We start from the raw sequence: 15,630 nt of genomic DNA on the forward strand, positions 1-15,630 counted from the left end.
ACTAACTCTCCCCCACTGGGAGTGCGAACCCTCACTAGCTGAAGCTCACAATCAATCACCGCCCCATTGGGGCTTAGCCAATCCATGCCCACAATAACCTTATTCCCTCGCAGGGGAATAGGTACCAGGTCCACTGAAAACTGCTCATCAAACAACTGAAGGGAACACCCTCTATGCACTCTGCCGACCCTCACGGTCCTATCAGCTGCTATCTCAACCTCTAATGGACAATCCAGCTCCCCAGGAGCTCTACTAAATCTCTTGCTAAGCGCAAGCGATACAAATGATCGGGTAGCCCCCGAATCGAACAATACCATAGCAGAAATGCCATTCATAGAGAACGACCCTAAATAAAACATACAATCATAAGCAATATTCAAACGATAATAATAATAAAGAGATGAAGGGATGATACATACCCGTCACCACATCAGGAGTCGCTCGCGCCTCCTCTGCTGTCATCTGAAACGCCCTGCTCTTCGCCACTGGCGTCTCGGCTCGGCCCTGCCGGCCATCTGTAATCCTCAAGGTAGCAGGGGCAGGTGCAGCCACCTTCCCTGCTGCGGCTAAGCTCGGACACTGGGACTTTTTATGTCCCCTCTGATTGCACTGAAAGCAAATCAGATCTGATGCTGCAACGGCAGTGGCAGGAGCCGTACAATCCCTACTCAAATGTCCAATCCGACCGCACTTGTAGCAGCCGGAACTCCCTGCCTTGCACGCCCCCTCGTGCATCTTCCCACACCTACCACATCGACCGTGGCTTGGCTGTCCCCTGGACCTGTGATCTGAAACCCTGGGCTTTTATCCCGAACCGCCTGAACCCGAAACCGCCTCCGGTTTCCTCTTCTTCTCCATCTCGAGATCAATCTCCCTCTCCCGAGCCCTAGCAATCATATCTTCCAGCGTTTTACAGCTGGACCGGCTCACAAACTGGCGGATATCGCTCCGAAACATCTCATGATAACGGGCCTTCTTCATTTCCTCATCAGCCACGTACTGAGGAACGAGAAGAGCCCTCTCCCTGAACTTGGCGGTGATCTCCGCCACTGTCTCTGTAGTCTGGGTGAGGTCCTGAAACTCCCTAGCCAACTGTTGTACCTCAATGACCGGTGCAAACTCCGCCCTGAACCTGGTAGAGAAATCAGCCCAGGTCATGGCGTCCAGTGCTACATCATCCCCAATGGCATGCCCGACCTCCTCCCACCAATCCCGTGCCCTGTCCTTCAGAAGACAGGACGCCAATTTGACCTTGTCCCCGTCGGGACACCTGCTAGAGCGGAAAGCGTTGGCCACATCCGCCAACCATCTGGTACTTGCTATGGGGTCCCGCGCCCCATGATAGTCCGGAGCTCCACATGCCCTGAACTCCCTGAAGGTAAGGGTGCGCGACCCCATCATGGCCGCCACCTCGGCACGGAAGGTGCCCAATCTCTCATCCATCAGCTCCAGAATCCCCTCCTTGATCGAACCGAAGATCACAGGAGTCTGCTCTAAAATGATGCGCGTAATCTCCGAAGAAAGAAACTCTCGAGTCTGCTCATCCATGCGCTCGTCCCCCGAGCCTGAACCTGATCCCTCCCCGGCACCTCCGCTGCCGGCTGCTGGTCTGGAACGCAAAACCACCATTCTGAAACACATCACAACTACATCAGAACTGAAATATCTCAAGGGATCATTGATACTATAACTAGCTCCCTGGTCTTGTCTCGGCTTTTCTTGATTCGAGTACGGATCCTCTGCTTTCAGTAGTACGGGCCCATACTACCTTCCACATCTATCCGTACTTTCTTCAAGAACTGCCTTGACTCCACCAAGTCACTTTCTACTACTACTGATCTCTGCTACCCTCATCCTAGGCTTGCCCTAGGGAAACCTCAGACCCAACTCAACTAGTCCTCAGCTGCTGAAGGTCTCCTTATAATGCTAATTAGCCACCACCTGAACACCATCACATGTGACGTGGATCAGATAATCCTTCAAGTAAAAGACCCGTCCTTATAACGGTTGGAATCAAACAAGAGTTGCGCAATAGGGCCAGTTCCAGCACTCTGGGATTATCCAACCCTGATCACATGTGGTGTGACGTGTTCACCTAATGGCTAACTCCCATCACTCAGAACCCCACAAAGCACGAAGCAAGCAGCATTCGGATAAAGGAAACATACTCAGGCAAAACTTATTCTCATAACGAGAAACTGTACTAGCATATGATGCTAAGCTCATACTATCAGGCATAACCTAAACAGGCTATCTTACTGCTGTCTACTCAATACTAGCATGCAATACTCATAAAGCTGTAACACATAAAGCAAGCACATAAGGCATCCTCCTCGATCCTTAGTCCTATACTAGCATGCTGTTCTACTGAAACTGAAACTGAACAAATAACTTGTATGAGTAATTTGGGAGTACTTACTTGAGCTCGGCTGATCGCATGCACCACACCCTTATCTCGTTTTAAAAATTTTCTTTCTTTCTAAGTGCTTTCAAAATTCTTTTAGAAAACATTTCCTTTTAAAAATCTTGTTATTTCCCCTTAGTTTGAGTTCAGATACACCCGGAAGTGTATCCGAATCCCTCAAACCAGGGCTCTGATACCAACTTGAAACGACCCAAAAATTTCATTTTTCAATATAATCGAAAACCATAATCTGAGTGTCATATCATAAAACCATACGTGATGTATCCCAACATAATAAAAACACTGTGCGGAAAAACTGTATCATATCTATGTCATATCAAAATCAAAAACTAATCAACTCCCAGGATAAAAGCTGAAGCTGTGGTGTGTGCGATGCCATCATCCCGAGCTCTTCCCTCTGCTTGCGGAAATACCTGAAACCAAAACTGAAACTGTAAGCACGAAGCTTAGTGAGCTCCCCCAAACTACACATACCATACAATAACATATCAAGCACATACTGGGGTCATGCCCCCTCCATCGAACCGAAGTCCGAAGCTAACTGGCTGGGACCTTGTCCCCTACATCGGACCAAAATCCGAAGCTAACTGACTGGGGCCTTGCCCCCTCCATCGGACCGAAGTCCGAAGCTGACTGGGACCTTATCCCCCTACATCGAACCGAAGTCCGAAGCTGACATCGGACCGAGATCCGAAGCTGACTGGGACCTTGTCCCCTACATCGAACCGAAGTCCGAAGCTGACTGAACATAGCATAAACATATCACTAGCATGGACACACATAAATCCTGTCTGAGCCACGAAGGCATCAAACATGCTAACTGCTGCATCGGGTCAAAATCCAGATATTACTACTAGCTACACGGGCCGGCATTGTGGCCTTAAACCCATTCCTACTGAAAGGAAACTCACCTCGTGAACTGGCTGCTGAGTGTATGGCTCTGGAAGCTAATTGCTGCTGTTCCGGTATCTCCCCGGCTACAATCCATAAACACACTCAATCAAATACTAAACACTGCACTGGGTAAAATGACTCTTTTACCCTTGGTCAAAGTCAACTCTCGGTCAAGGTCAACTCTCGGTTGACCTGACTCGCCGAGTTGGGCTGCCAACTCGCCGAGTCCCTATTCTCACTCCTCGACCCTACTCGCTGTTACTCGTCGAGTATGGCATCGACTCGACGAGTACCCTCTCGATCCAAGAACTCAGACAATCTTCATCCGACTCGCCGAGTCATATGAACAACTCGACGAGTTGTTCTTGAGCTTAAGAAGATTGCCTTGGACTCGCCGAGTTGTATGAACAACTCGCCGAGTCTCTCCATTACTGAGTCTACCCTCAAACTCGCTGAGTCCACTCCACTACTCACTGGTCCCACTCGACACCGCTCAAAAGGAAGAAATCGGGGACTCGCGACTCGACTCGCCGAGTCGTTCTTCCGACTCGCCGAGTCACCGCCATGCAATTATTCTACACTCGATTCTGCTCGAATCCAAAACATACAAATGATAGATCTGAGTCCAATAAGCTGATTTACCACGTAAAGTTTCCAACTTTACGTGTACCAACACATGAACAAGGGAATAAAGGCTAAAAAGGCACTTTAAAGGGTAGATCTAGGGTTATGATGCAAAATAGCTCCATAAAGGCAATAGATCTGGGCTCTACAACTCCTAAATGAACAGATCTAAAGATATTTTGACATAAAAGGGCTTCCATATCGACATAAGGCTTGAGAAAAGCATCCACTAGATCTAAAGGGGGGTTTTAAAGCATAAAAGGGAAGGAAATCTGAAGAATACCTCAAAGAGTTCTTGCTTTCCCTTGAATCTCTGCTCCACAATCCTTCTCCTTGCTCCTTTCTTCTTCTCCTTCTTCAAGCCTTCACAATTGCACACAAAATCACTTAGAATCACTCAAGAACGAATTAGGGTTTTCTCACAGCTTTTGAGGGTGAAGGAGGCGAGAATGGAGGCCATAAGGGTGGCTTAAATAGTGGGCAACCCGGGGATTTAGGGTTTCTCCCAGACGGACAGACTCGTCGAGTCCAGAATATGGACTCGCCGAGTCGCCAGCTAACACGTGCTCGAAATCCCGTCCCTACTCGGCGAGTCAGGCCATGAACTCGTCGAGTCCTTCTTGCAAAACTTCAAAATAAATACCAAGGAATTATCATACCGGAGACGGGTCGTTACAACTAAACTAATGTTAATGTTATAATGTATAGTTATCTATCGTTGCCTAAATGTGATTGGGTTTTTACCATAAAACCCCTCAAATTTACACAAAATTTTTTATGTGTTAGGGTGTGTTTGGCACGGAGATTTTAGAAGCGTTTGAGAGCTTCTAACTTTTAGCTTTTGATAAAACGTTTTAGTTTGAACAAAAAGCTTCGTTTGACAGTGCGGACGTTTAGCTTTTAGTTTTAACAAAACACTCCGATTCTAAAAGCTATTTCACGTAACGTTTAACAAAACGCTCCTAAGCTTTTGAAACCAGTTTCCATAATTACCCTTAAAAATATACTATTTATATATATATATTTATTTTTAATCAATTGTCATTTTATGTAATTTTATATATTTTAAAAGTTTCCAGCTATTTCTGTCAAACATTCATATAACAAATAAAAGCTACAGCTTCCCGCTACCAGCTACCTGCTACTAGCTAACAACTACTTTTGCCCAAACATTCATATAACAAATAAAAGCTACAGCTTCCCGCTACCTGCTACTAGCTAACAACTACTTTTGCCAAACACGCCCTTAATCTCCAAGTATACCGAAAAGTTGGTTCAGTTGCCACACACGCCCTTAATCTCCAAGTATACCGAAAAGAAACACGCCCTTAATCTCCAAGTATACCGAAAAGTTGGTTCAGTTGCCACACACGCCCTTAATCTCCAAGTATACCGAAAAGTTGGTTCAGTTTTACCCCTTACCCACCACCATATGAGGACACTGATTGGGCGGATGACGGAGCGTTTTTACCATATGAGGACGTTGATTGGGCGGATGACGGAGCATTTTTATGTTGACCTGGAGCTGAAGAGCTGGTGCCACGTCTTCTGCCTTCCTTAAGAATTTTTTTTTTACATAAAAAGGCTCGAACCGGGGTTTATTCAAACAAAGGCAAAGAGCCTTACCACTACACTAGAATGATTTGTTTGAAAAGTCTCCTAAAAGATTATATTTAATAGCTAAAACCTTTTATTACTATTACTAATATTATTATTAGTATTAGTATTAGTATTATTTATACATATACTTTTATACGTGTAAAAACATATTTATAAAATTAAAATTGTATTTACATAAATATATATATTTTTTATATTTATTTATATATATAAATACTTACATACAAACGTGTTTATACATATTTATATATAAACGTGTTATTATTATTATTTATATATAAAAGCAGGTTTTATACGTGTTTATATGTATAAATATATATATATATATATATATATATATATATATATATATATTAATGCGTTTTTATATCTATTATATATAAATGCATTTTTATAATTACTTATATAAAAATACATTTAAAATGTATTTTTTACCTTTAAAAATATATTTATACATTTAAAAAATGTATTATATTTACACATTTAAAAATGTATGTATACATTAATAATAACAAGAATCATAAGTTTTATATTTTTTCTTCTTCCAGATGAAGCAAGAAAGAACAGGGGTAACATGATGTGGCTCAACTTGATTCACTGTAAGCCTATCACCTTCCATTACCTTAACGACCCTCGCTCCCTTTTTCTTCCAAATAAAAACATGCCTACATGTGATCCACTCATAAGATACTTACAATTTGACCCAAAAAAACAAACTCATTTAACTGCCAATGAATTCGTATGTCCACAATATGTTTGTGGATCTTCCAAATTATCCAAATTCGAGATGGAAAGGGGAATCATTGAAAAGAACTGAGGAAAGACATTTGGTATTCAACCAATTACCTCGAGAATAAAGCAAAAAACTGGAATTTGTATCGTAAGAGAAACAGTTGAATTGCGAAGGCCAACAAAGGATGATGTCTCCTGTAGTGATCCTTGAAGACGAGCATGCTCCTGACCCATCTTCAAGGAAGACGAGCGAACGCTTCTCATCGCCAGCATTATGATTGGAAAGTTGAGTTTGGGTGAAACCAGTATGCGATTAACAAGCTTTTGGACCTTCGTGTTTTTCACAATATGAGAGGTGATAGAATATTTTTCCAGACGAGAGCAAATTTGAGTGCCTAGTCAGCAAGTTTTAATAAACAAAGCCAATAATTCATTAGAAACCGTCTATTGTAGGTCGCTAGCCTTTTTTAACATGTAAATATCAAGTTTATGCCCTTTAAGTACTAAAAAAACATGAAGGACAGTTTAAACCAAAACTTAATAGTTAGTTGGCTTTTATGACACATTTAGGTACCAAACACACAAATTACTAAAATCACAAAGACCATTCGTGTAATTTACTCTTACCTTTTCGGTATGCTTATATCTGAATAACTAGTTTTTATTTGTACATATCTAGATAACGAACATTTTAAAAGTGTTCACATATGACCGGTTAGAACTAGATGTAACCTGCTACAGTCGGTCATAATGGTCATATGTGAACACTTCCAAAAAATTCATTACCTAGATGTGTACAAAAAAAAGATAGTTTGCTAGATATGAACAAACCGAAAAATTAATGTCTAAAAAAAAGAATTATCGTGAATAAGGTGTTGTTTGTTTTTTTGAAGCAAAAATCCATAAAGTCTGCGGATCATCTCTGCAACCCTTTGCAGTAGAAGATGTAGACCAAATGGCTGTAGACTGTAATAAGAAGCGTGTTTGTTTTTTTAACATTTGCATGTTGCTGCAAATGTTAAAAAATTAAAATAAACTGATTTTAAAATCCGAAAATAGTTTTTTAATACCGAATTTAATAATGTATGACATTTCGGCAAAAATTTCTGATGGTTCAACAAAAAATAATGATATTTTAACAAAAAATAAAGATATTTTAGCATAAAATAACGATATTTCATCAACAAATTATTATTATTCAATATAAAAAAAGGAAAAAAAATCAACAAGAATAAACAAAAAAACGAAAAAAATTGTAAAATAAGATTTCAGCAATATATAATCAATATTTTAGCAAGAAAAAAAAGAAGAAAATGTTGGAAGAGGTAGGAAGAGGCAAAACAAGTGTTGCGCCAAAAAAACACGCGCATATGTTTTTTTAATCTGAAGACTTCTGAAAAACAAACAACTGTGAGATGAAAAAGTGTCGTTCGTGTGCTGCGTCGCGCAACAATATGAGGTATGAAGAGGTAACAAACATCATCTAAGGTGTTGTTTGTTTTTTCGAAGCGAAAACGCCTGAAGTATGCAGACAACCTCTGCAACTCTCTGTAGTAGAAAATGTGGACCAAATGGTTGCATCATTTAATAAAAAATTATGTTTGTTTTTTAACGTCTGCAGATTGCTACAGTAAGTTAAAGTAAGGCGTGAAGAGGTTTGAAGCAGTTGGTCTATTGTTGCGCCACGCAGCACACGCGCATCAGTTTTTAAGTCAGAAGTCTTCTGAAAAACAAACAATTGCGAAAAGTCTAGTGTTGTCGTGTGCTGCGCGGCACGACAATAAATGATCTGAAGTTATTTTTTAGAAAACCGAACAACATCTAAGCCTTTTAAATCTACTATGGAACAATGTGGAGCATTTGGAAATCAAGGAATAAAAGAGTTTTTAAGAAAAACCGGCTATCACGGATAAAGTCATTGATATTATAAAATTAGTGACATTTCTCTGGGTGAAAAACAGGGGTAAAATTAACCGGATGGATTAGGCAACTTGGTAAGGATGCCCATTGTCTTATTGACTTTTGTCTCTCAAAAAGATAAGTCAAACACCCCTTAGTGGTTAAAGTTTGTTATGCAATAAAAGGTAAAATGGGCAAAATTGAACGAATTTACCCGTATTTGAGGCATTAATGAACAAAAATTCTGATTTTAAGCATAACTGAATATTTTGTGTAATTAATGAACAAAAAATTTGACTTTGGGCGTAACCGAATATTTTGTGTAAAAGTGAGGATTTGGGCGTAACCGAATATTTTGTGTAAAAGTGAGGATTCTGGAAAAAAACCCAAATGTGATTTAAGCAAAGTAAGAGGGAAAGAACAAAATTCGTCTTTGATTACGCCGCTCATCTGTCGAATATTTCAAACGTCTTTGCTAATAAGACAAGAACCTCGATCAACCCACCTCTTAGTGAATCATGGTCATCAATTGTCTCTTCCAAACAACCAATTTGGATTCCATCCAAAGCTGAAGAAATGGCGACAGCAGCATTCAAATCGAACTCTAGAAGAAGCAACGCCTACAGAGGAGTAGATTCCCCCAAAACCGAACCTCCTAACCCTAATCCCCTACCTCAAAAACAAAGATTACGAAGGTCTTTAAGCGTCAACGCTGTTTCCCGATCCACACAAATCGACATATCTGAATTCTTGAACAAAAGAGACAACCCTCTTTACTGGGCAACCGGCGGTTCCCCTGCTGACAACAACACTCAAACCCCGACACCGATTGATGTTGCCGGTGGCGGTGCCATAGAAATAGAATCGTCGGGAGTTTCAAAGAGTTCGAATGCGGTGGTGGGTGAGAGAGGTCGGTCAGTTAAGAGGAATCCAGATTTGAGAAATGGTGGTCAAAAGGAGGAGATTGGTGGTCGCCGGAGGAGTTTATCTAGGGTGAACGATAATGGCAGCGGCAATGGCAGGCGGGGCCGGTCAGTTTCCAGGGCCAAATTACCTTTTGGTGCTTCTGAGGTTTGGAAAACTTCATCAATTAAACTCCATTTTCGCTTATATTATCTACATTAGCTGTTATTGCTTAATTGTTCTTAACGGTGTCATTAAGACGAACAGTTATCAATGATTTCTTCAACTTATGGTTGCTTTATTTTCTTTCAAAATAGAGTGAAGTTGAACAAGAATCAAGAATACCAATCACATATGGAGGCAGAAGTAGTTCTATTCGGACATCTAGTAGTAATGGAAAGCTTCCTGTTAATGGTGTCAAAGCATTTGAGAAGAGGAGTTCCCATCCATCCCGCCACCCTTCAGTTAAGCCACGTTCCTTTTTCCCCATTGGATAAATGATTCCTAAAAATACATTTAAATAAAAGGGTTAAAAATGTAAGAAACAGCAATGCACTCTCATATATCTGTTTGTTCATCCTACTTTCATATATTTTATAGTTTGATTCACAAATCCCAAACTGGGAAGATGGAATCTCCACCAGCTCTTTATCTGAAGCCGAAGAGAAAACAATCAAAGCTGTCTATGAACAGATGAAGGTCAGATATTTTGTTCAATACTGAGAAGGGCATTTACGTCTTTTGCACAAATGAGAGTTTGAAAAATAGTTCTTTGGTTCATCTTTTTTGGCTGCAGTCATTTGAAGGGGATAACTCAAGAAAAGACACTACCTCAACCTCAAGTGAAATATATGAAACTGTGAGATCTGAAGTGAGAAGAGCTATTGCTGATATACAAGATGACCTTCAACATGTGAGTTCTTATGGCTATTATTAATTTACAAAAGCTTTTAATACCACATAAATGTCACCTTTTACAGTTTATGCAATAAAGTTATATTCAATATGCAAAAGACGTAAACGCCCTCCCAAATTTTGACTTTTCTTGACTTCAGGCCATCAGGAGGAACACTACGGGTGCACTTGTGAGTACAGATGTTATGGATATATCTCCCAAGTTGGTCAAAACTGGGGCTGTTGACTTAGTGTTGGATATAAGAAGGGAATATGCCAAAGAACTTGAAGAGGTGATATTTTATATATAGAACCTATTTTTTTGTTGATTGAAAGTAATTTTTTATTTTGTTTACATATGTAGTCACAAGAACGTGCTAGAAAACTTCGATCAGATTTAGCCATTGAGGAACATCGCAAGCAAGAATTAAGCAGAATTCTCAAGGAGACACTTCCGGAACCCAAGACATCTGTTTCTCATAGATCACGTTTAGGAAGAAAAGTATGTATTTTTCATCATTGGTTAGATATTTCAAAGTATAATATATCAATTAGAAAATATTTGAATTTACGTGATTTGCTTTTTTTTTTTTTTCATAATTATTTTGTGTATATCATCTGGTTTTGATGTTAGCGTTGTATTTTAATATTTTTATTACAGAGTAGCAATGAAAGAAAAAAAATGTCAAAACGTTTGAGCGATGAAGCAATGTCATATTTTGACGAGTGTGTTTCAATCTCAACATTTGATAGTTCAGATTTCTCAGCAGCAGAAGATCCATCTGTCAACTCAACAACAACAACAATGGGTCCCACCACAAACGCCATTGACCCAAAGGTAAAGTTGCAACACTTGAACTTTTCCATGTGAAATTTACTTATTTATTTATTTTTATCATTTTTATAAATCAAAACAAAATACTAAATTTAGAAAACTTTGGAAAACTGTAAAACTCACTTTTCTAATTTACATACAATTCGGGAAACAAAACATTTTCATTTTCTTGGAAGTTTTCCGAAAACATAATCAACCAAATGCTTTTTCAAAATGATTATTTTCATTTGAAAATTTTTCTAGAACCAAACGCACCCATAGCTTTTACAGAATAGAAACCTAGGTGCGTTTGGTTGTGGAAATTGTTTTTATTTTTTTAGAAAACGTTTTCAGAAAATAGAGTTGAGTTTTTATTTTTAGTTGTCAATGAAATTTTTAGAAAATGCGTTTGGAGTTTTCATTTTCCGTTTTGGAAAACTTTGGAAAAGTGTAAAAACCATTTTTCTAATTTACACACAATTTAGAAAACAGAAACTTTATGAAAACTAAAATCAACCAAAAGTGTTCTCAAAATTTTCATTTTCATTTGATTTTTTTTACGAAAAATTAGAAAATTTTCCACAACCAAATGCACTCCTAATAGCTACTAAATTGTGTTCCTCAGATGATTCGTAAGGACCCAGGATCCGGTTCCATGGCGGATAGTAGCTGCTCCAGTCAAGTACTTGAAACCACGGATGCTCGAGAATGGGATGGAAAATTTCGCTTCTCGTTTGGTCAAAAGTCAACTGAGAGCATTGAGATGAAACATGATATAAAAAATTACATCAAAACTTTTGAGAAAGATACGGATTTAAATTCAAAAAGTTCTAGAACTAATTGGAATGTAGACACGAATGAATATGGTCAACTTGAGGTCAACGAGAGGTTGTTGTTTGACAAGGTTTTGTTTAGAACCCGACAAGTGTCCGGGAGTTTGCATATTTGTGGTGGAGTCGGTGTTCCGTTTTTATCATTTCCACATCTTTTTTGAAGATTGTAGATATTTAATTGTAGGGGTTTTGTCTTTTCCTCGTGTTTATATCAATAGATTTTATTCATTAGGGTATTGTGGACTGTTGTATACAATATTAGAAAAATTTAACATGGGAGATATTTCTTCTTATTTTCTTTGGTGTTGATGGTGGTTTTAGCTTGACAATTATTTATATATAAAAGAAAATTCGTAGTTTGACAACTATATACAATAGTAGGGTTTTAAAATGACGTTGTTTATGGTACTATGTAATATATAAAAGAAAATTATAGTGTGGATAAAGTTTGACAAGAAGCATTTGATGATAAAGGTGGGGATTAGGACCAAGTTACAGCAATGACCAACTCGTGTAGTATATGTTTGGGTTGATCGGTGTATAATTTCTCATTTTGTTAAGAGAAAATATTAATAAAGCCTGAGATCGGAAAACATGTATAATCTTGTGTTTCTTAAGAAGCCTGTAAGAAGCCAAAAATGTATTTTTCTTTTGAAAAGCCCTTGCACGAGCAACGCGTCTTCTTATTTCTTTTCTGAATGGAATTAAGTTACTATAAAAGAATGTAAGAATTAAAAAAAAAAAAAAAAAAAAAAAAAAGAAAAAAAAAAGAAAACAGGAGAACATTGACAAAAAGTGGAAAACAATGGATGAAATGTGAACTATAGGTACTCGTAGTTGAGTTGAGCTTGTTCCTGAACCATTATAGATACTCATAGTTGAGCTTGTTCCTTAGGGAGAATAGAGTCATGCAGCTGTTTAATGTCGTGTTAGGGCGGTACAAGTGCTACCACCGACTTGTGCTTCCGTGCAGCAACGGGTCTAGCGTGCTTGAGAAAAGAATCTCTGCAGCGGGTCAGTCAATTCGTAATTTTTGTTGTGTTTTCAATTCAATACATGTGACTCAATTCAATGTTCATGAATGTAATTTTGTATTTTTTTTGGTTATATAATTTTGTACACATTTCATTTATTTTCAGTGCATGAATGTAATTTTGTATTCCACTTCAACTATAATTTTCTCTGAATAATTTTCCACTCTACTCAATTCCTTTACACTGTATTCTCAAGTTTTTTTAAGGGAGAAAAGGGAGGAAATGAAAGGATTGAAAAGGAATGACATTTTTTTTGGGAGAGGGAAGGAAAGAGAGTGATAAGGAAGGAAAGGAGATGAAAATTTAGGTGTCATTTGTTTCCGCCCAAAATTGGGAGGATTGAGAGGGAAACAAAAAAAGACATTTCTACCATTGACTTTTTATTTATGATGTTTAGCAAATAGGTTATGCCACTTGTCAATTACGAAGGCACAACATCCGATTCAAGAATACTGAAAGATGCACTAACGAGAGAAGATAATCTAATCATTCTAGACGGTAATTTGTTTACAAAAATTGGTTTTATTAAAATTAATTTGGTATGCCGCTAACTTTTCTTGTTTATATAGGTAAGTTTTATTTAGTTAATGGAGGTAGGCCCCTTAAACATACATTCATACCTCCTTACAAAGATGTTAGATATCATTTGAAGGAGTATTCGACTTGTGCACCTCAGAATCCCCGTAAATTGTTTAACCTTCGACATACATCATTGCGGAACACTATTGAACGAGCGTTTGGTGTCTTGAAGAGACTATTTCCTATAATTAGAAGCACAAATGATCCGTTTTACTCATGTGAAACCCAATTCCAAATATTTTTGGCTTGTTGTATTCTTCACAATTTTTTGCTAAAGGAAGATCGTGATATAGAACTTGAAGAAGAAGTGGAACATGAGGTGTTAAATGCGACACGAGAACGACACAAGACTTGAAGGGATGTGGATGATGGAGGGGAACAAATAAGATCGACAATAGCAAATGAAATGTGGAGTGAATATTTGTTTTATCCGAACAATGAAATTAATATGTCTATTTAATGCTTTGCATTATTGGTAATTTGTTTTGGAACATTGTTTTGCTTATAAAATCATTTTAATATTTAAATTTTAATATATTGATATTAGATTTCATAAAAAATTATATTTACAAAAAAAAGTTGTTAATAATTTTATACATGGTAATTTATTTTTCTATATATTAATTAATAAACGGAAAAAATGTATAAATGATATTTTCATTTCCTTTCCTTCCAACTTGAGAACATAGTTTTCTTTCTCTTTCCTTCCAACTCGAGAACACAGTTAATTAAATGTTTCCCCTTTCCTTTCTTTCTTTTCCTTCCCCTTTCATCCCCTTAATTTTAAAACTTGAGAACAAACACCTTCAATGGATTCCCGAGGCAATGCTAAACAAGCCAGTTCTAGCCAAAGATGCAAATCCACACAAGACGATTCCAGTCAAGATATTCCATTTTCTTCTCCAGGATTTCAAAACCCAAACTATTGACAATACCACAACTACCAACAAAACCAAAATTATCCACAACATTATTTCTCGGTGCAACAATTGTAACACCCAAAAATTTACAAACTTTTTCAAGGTGTTAACCTACATTTAACAAAAACTGGTCCCACAAAAACATTTACAAATTTAAAAATTGAGTGTTACCCTTAAGCATCAATATAATCATAGCAAATAAATAAGAATTACATTAATACAATTAACAATGAACTTAACAAGTTCCACTCCATTCTCTATCACTTGACTTCTAACTTCCATCTATTATCCTCTCTCCTTAACTGTAACTTGAGATACATGACATTTAAAAGAGATACGTAAGACAATAATGTCTCGTGAGCTATGTGGGTCTGTGACCCAAAACATTTATCACATTTTCGTCAAAAACATTCTATCTTTGCAAAACATAATTTTAGACCATAAATCAGTTTCAAGCATTTTCAAGGAAAACTCGTTTCATTTTATATCTTATCATTTCATTTCAAAAGACATCTTTACGCATTCTATTTTATCTTATCATTAAGGGCTAATTATAGTATTAAACCGTTGTCGTTTTTATACTTAGGGTCTACGTCCAATAAAGGAACCACTCCCAAGTCTAGACCAAGGTGGAAAAAAAAATCAATTCACCAAGGTATCATTTCCATTAGGACATCTATCTCGTAAAGGGGAGACTCCACCCCGATAGATTCCTCTAGCGCCTCGTACGATGTATTATGGCCCGAACAGTTTTCATTTAATTACTTTCCAATTCTTTTCATCACTTTCCATCCTTTTCATTACTTTACATTTCTTGTCATTACTTTACATGCTTGCATATTTCATATTTCAGTATCAAAACACTCATTTCAAACACATTATCAAAACATTTGTTCTTCCAAAACGTTGTTTACTTTTAAAACATTCTTACTTTCAAGGCACTCTTTCAAAACATTCTTACTTTCAAGACACTCTTTCAAAACATTATTTTCAAAAACATTTAACACTTTCTTTTCAAAACATTTCATATATCAAAGCATTACATCTCATTGTCATAAAATAATTTTGTCAGGTACCCTAAAGTGGGAAAAATACCAACACGTACTCACCTAGTTCTCCAATGTGGATTAGCTAGTTCTCTTCTAGTTGCTTTGCTTAGATCAACACTTCTTAATGTGACAATCCGAACCTTTTCGGTCAACAAAAGTCAAGTTTCCGTTAATTAAATTTCTAAATTTCGTGTTTTCCGTTAAGTTCATAAGGGTTAGAAAATCATTTAAATTATATAAATAAAATTTATATAAGTGTCGGGACCAAAATCGTGCGAAAAATCAAGTTTTCCTTCAAAAATCAGCATAGTCGCATCCAACCATGCGTTTAAGGCTGTAAACTCCTGGGCGGTAAACCTTGGGCCGTTTACAGTCGTGAACTCATTCCCGGCGATAAACCCAACCGGTAT

At 37.7% G+C, this 15,630-nt stretch overlaps 1 protein-coding gene across 1 annotated transcript; it reads left to right on the plus strand.

Annotated features, from left to right (window-relative positions):
* The first annotated feature begins 8,582 nt into the window (after nt 1–8,582).
* On the plus strand, nt 8,583–11,931 carry LOC145052800 (uncharacterized). Its single transcript, XM_079000686.1, has 8 exons — nt 8,583–9,265; nt 9,415–9,561; nt 9,698–9,796; nt 9,894–10,010; nt 10,153–10,284; nt 10,356–10,493; nt 10,653–10,829; nt 11,431–11,931. The coding sequence occupies exons 1-8, from the start codon at nt 8,771–8,773 to the stop codon at nt 11,797–11,799; spliced, it is 1,674 nt and encodes a 557-aa protein (XP_078856812.1). The 5' UTR covers nt 8,583–8,770; the 3' UTR covers nt 11,800–11,931.
* The last annotated feature ends 3,699 nt before the right edge of the window (nt 11,932–15,630 follow it).

This window comes from Lactuca serriola, chromosome 5, assembly GCF_051521515.1.
Source record: "Lactuca serriola cultivar US96UC23 chromosome 5, Lser_US96UC23_V15, whole genome shotgun sequence".
Lineage (NCBI taxonomy): Eukaryota > Viridiplantae > Streptophyta > Magnoliopsida > Asterales > Asteraceae > Lactuca > Lactuca serriola.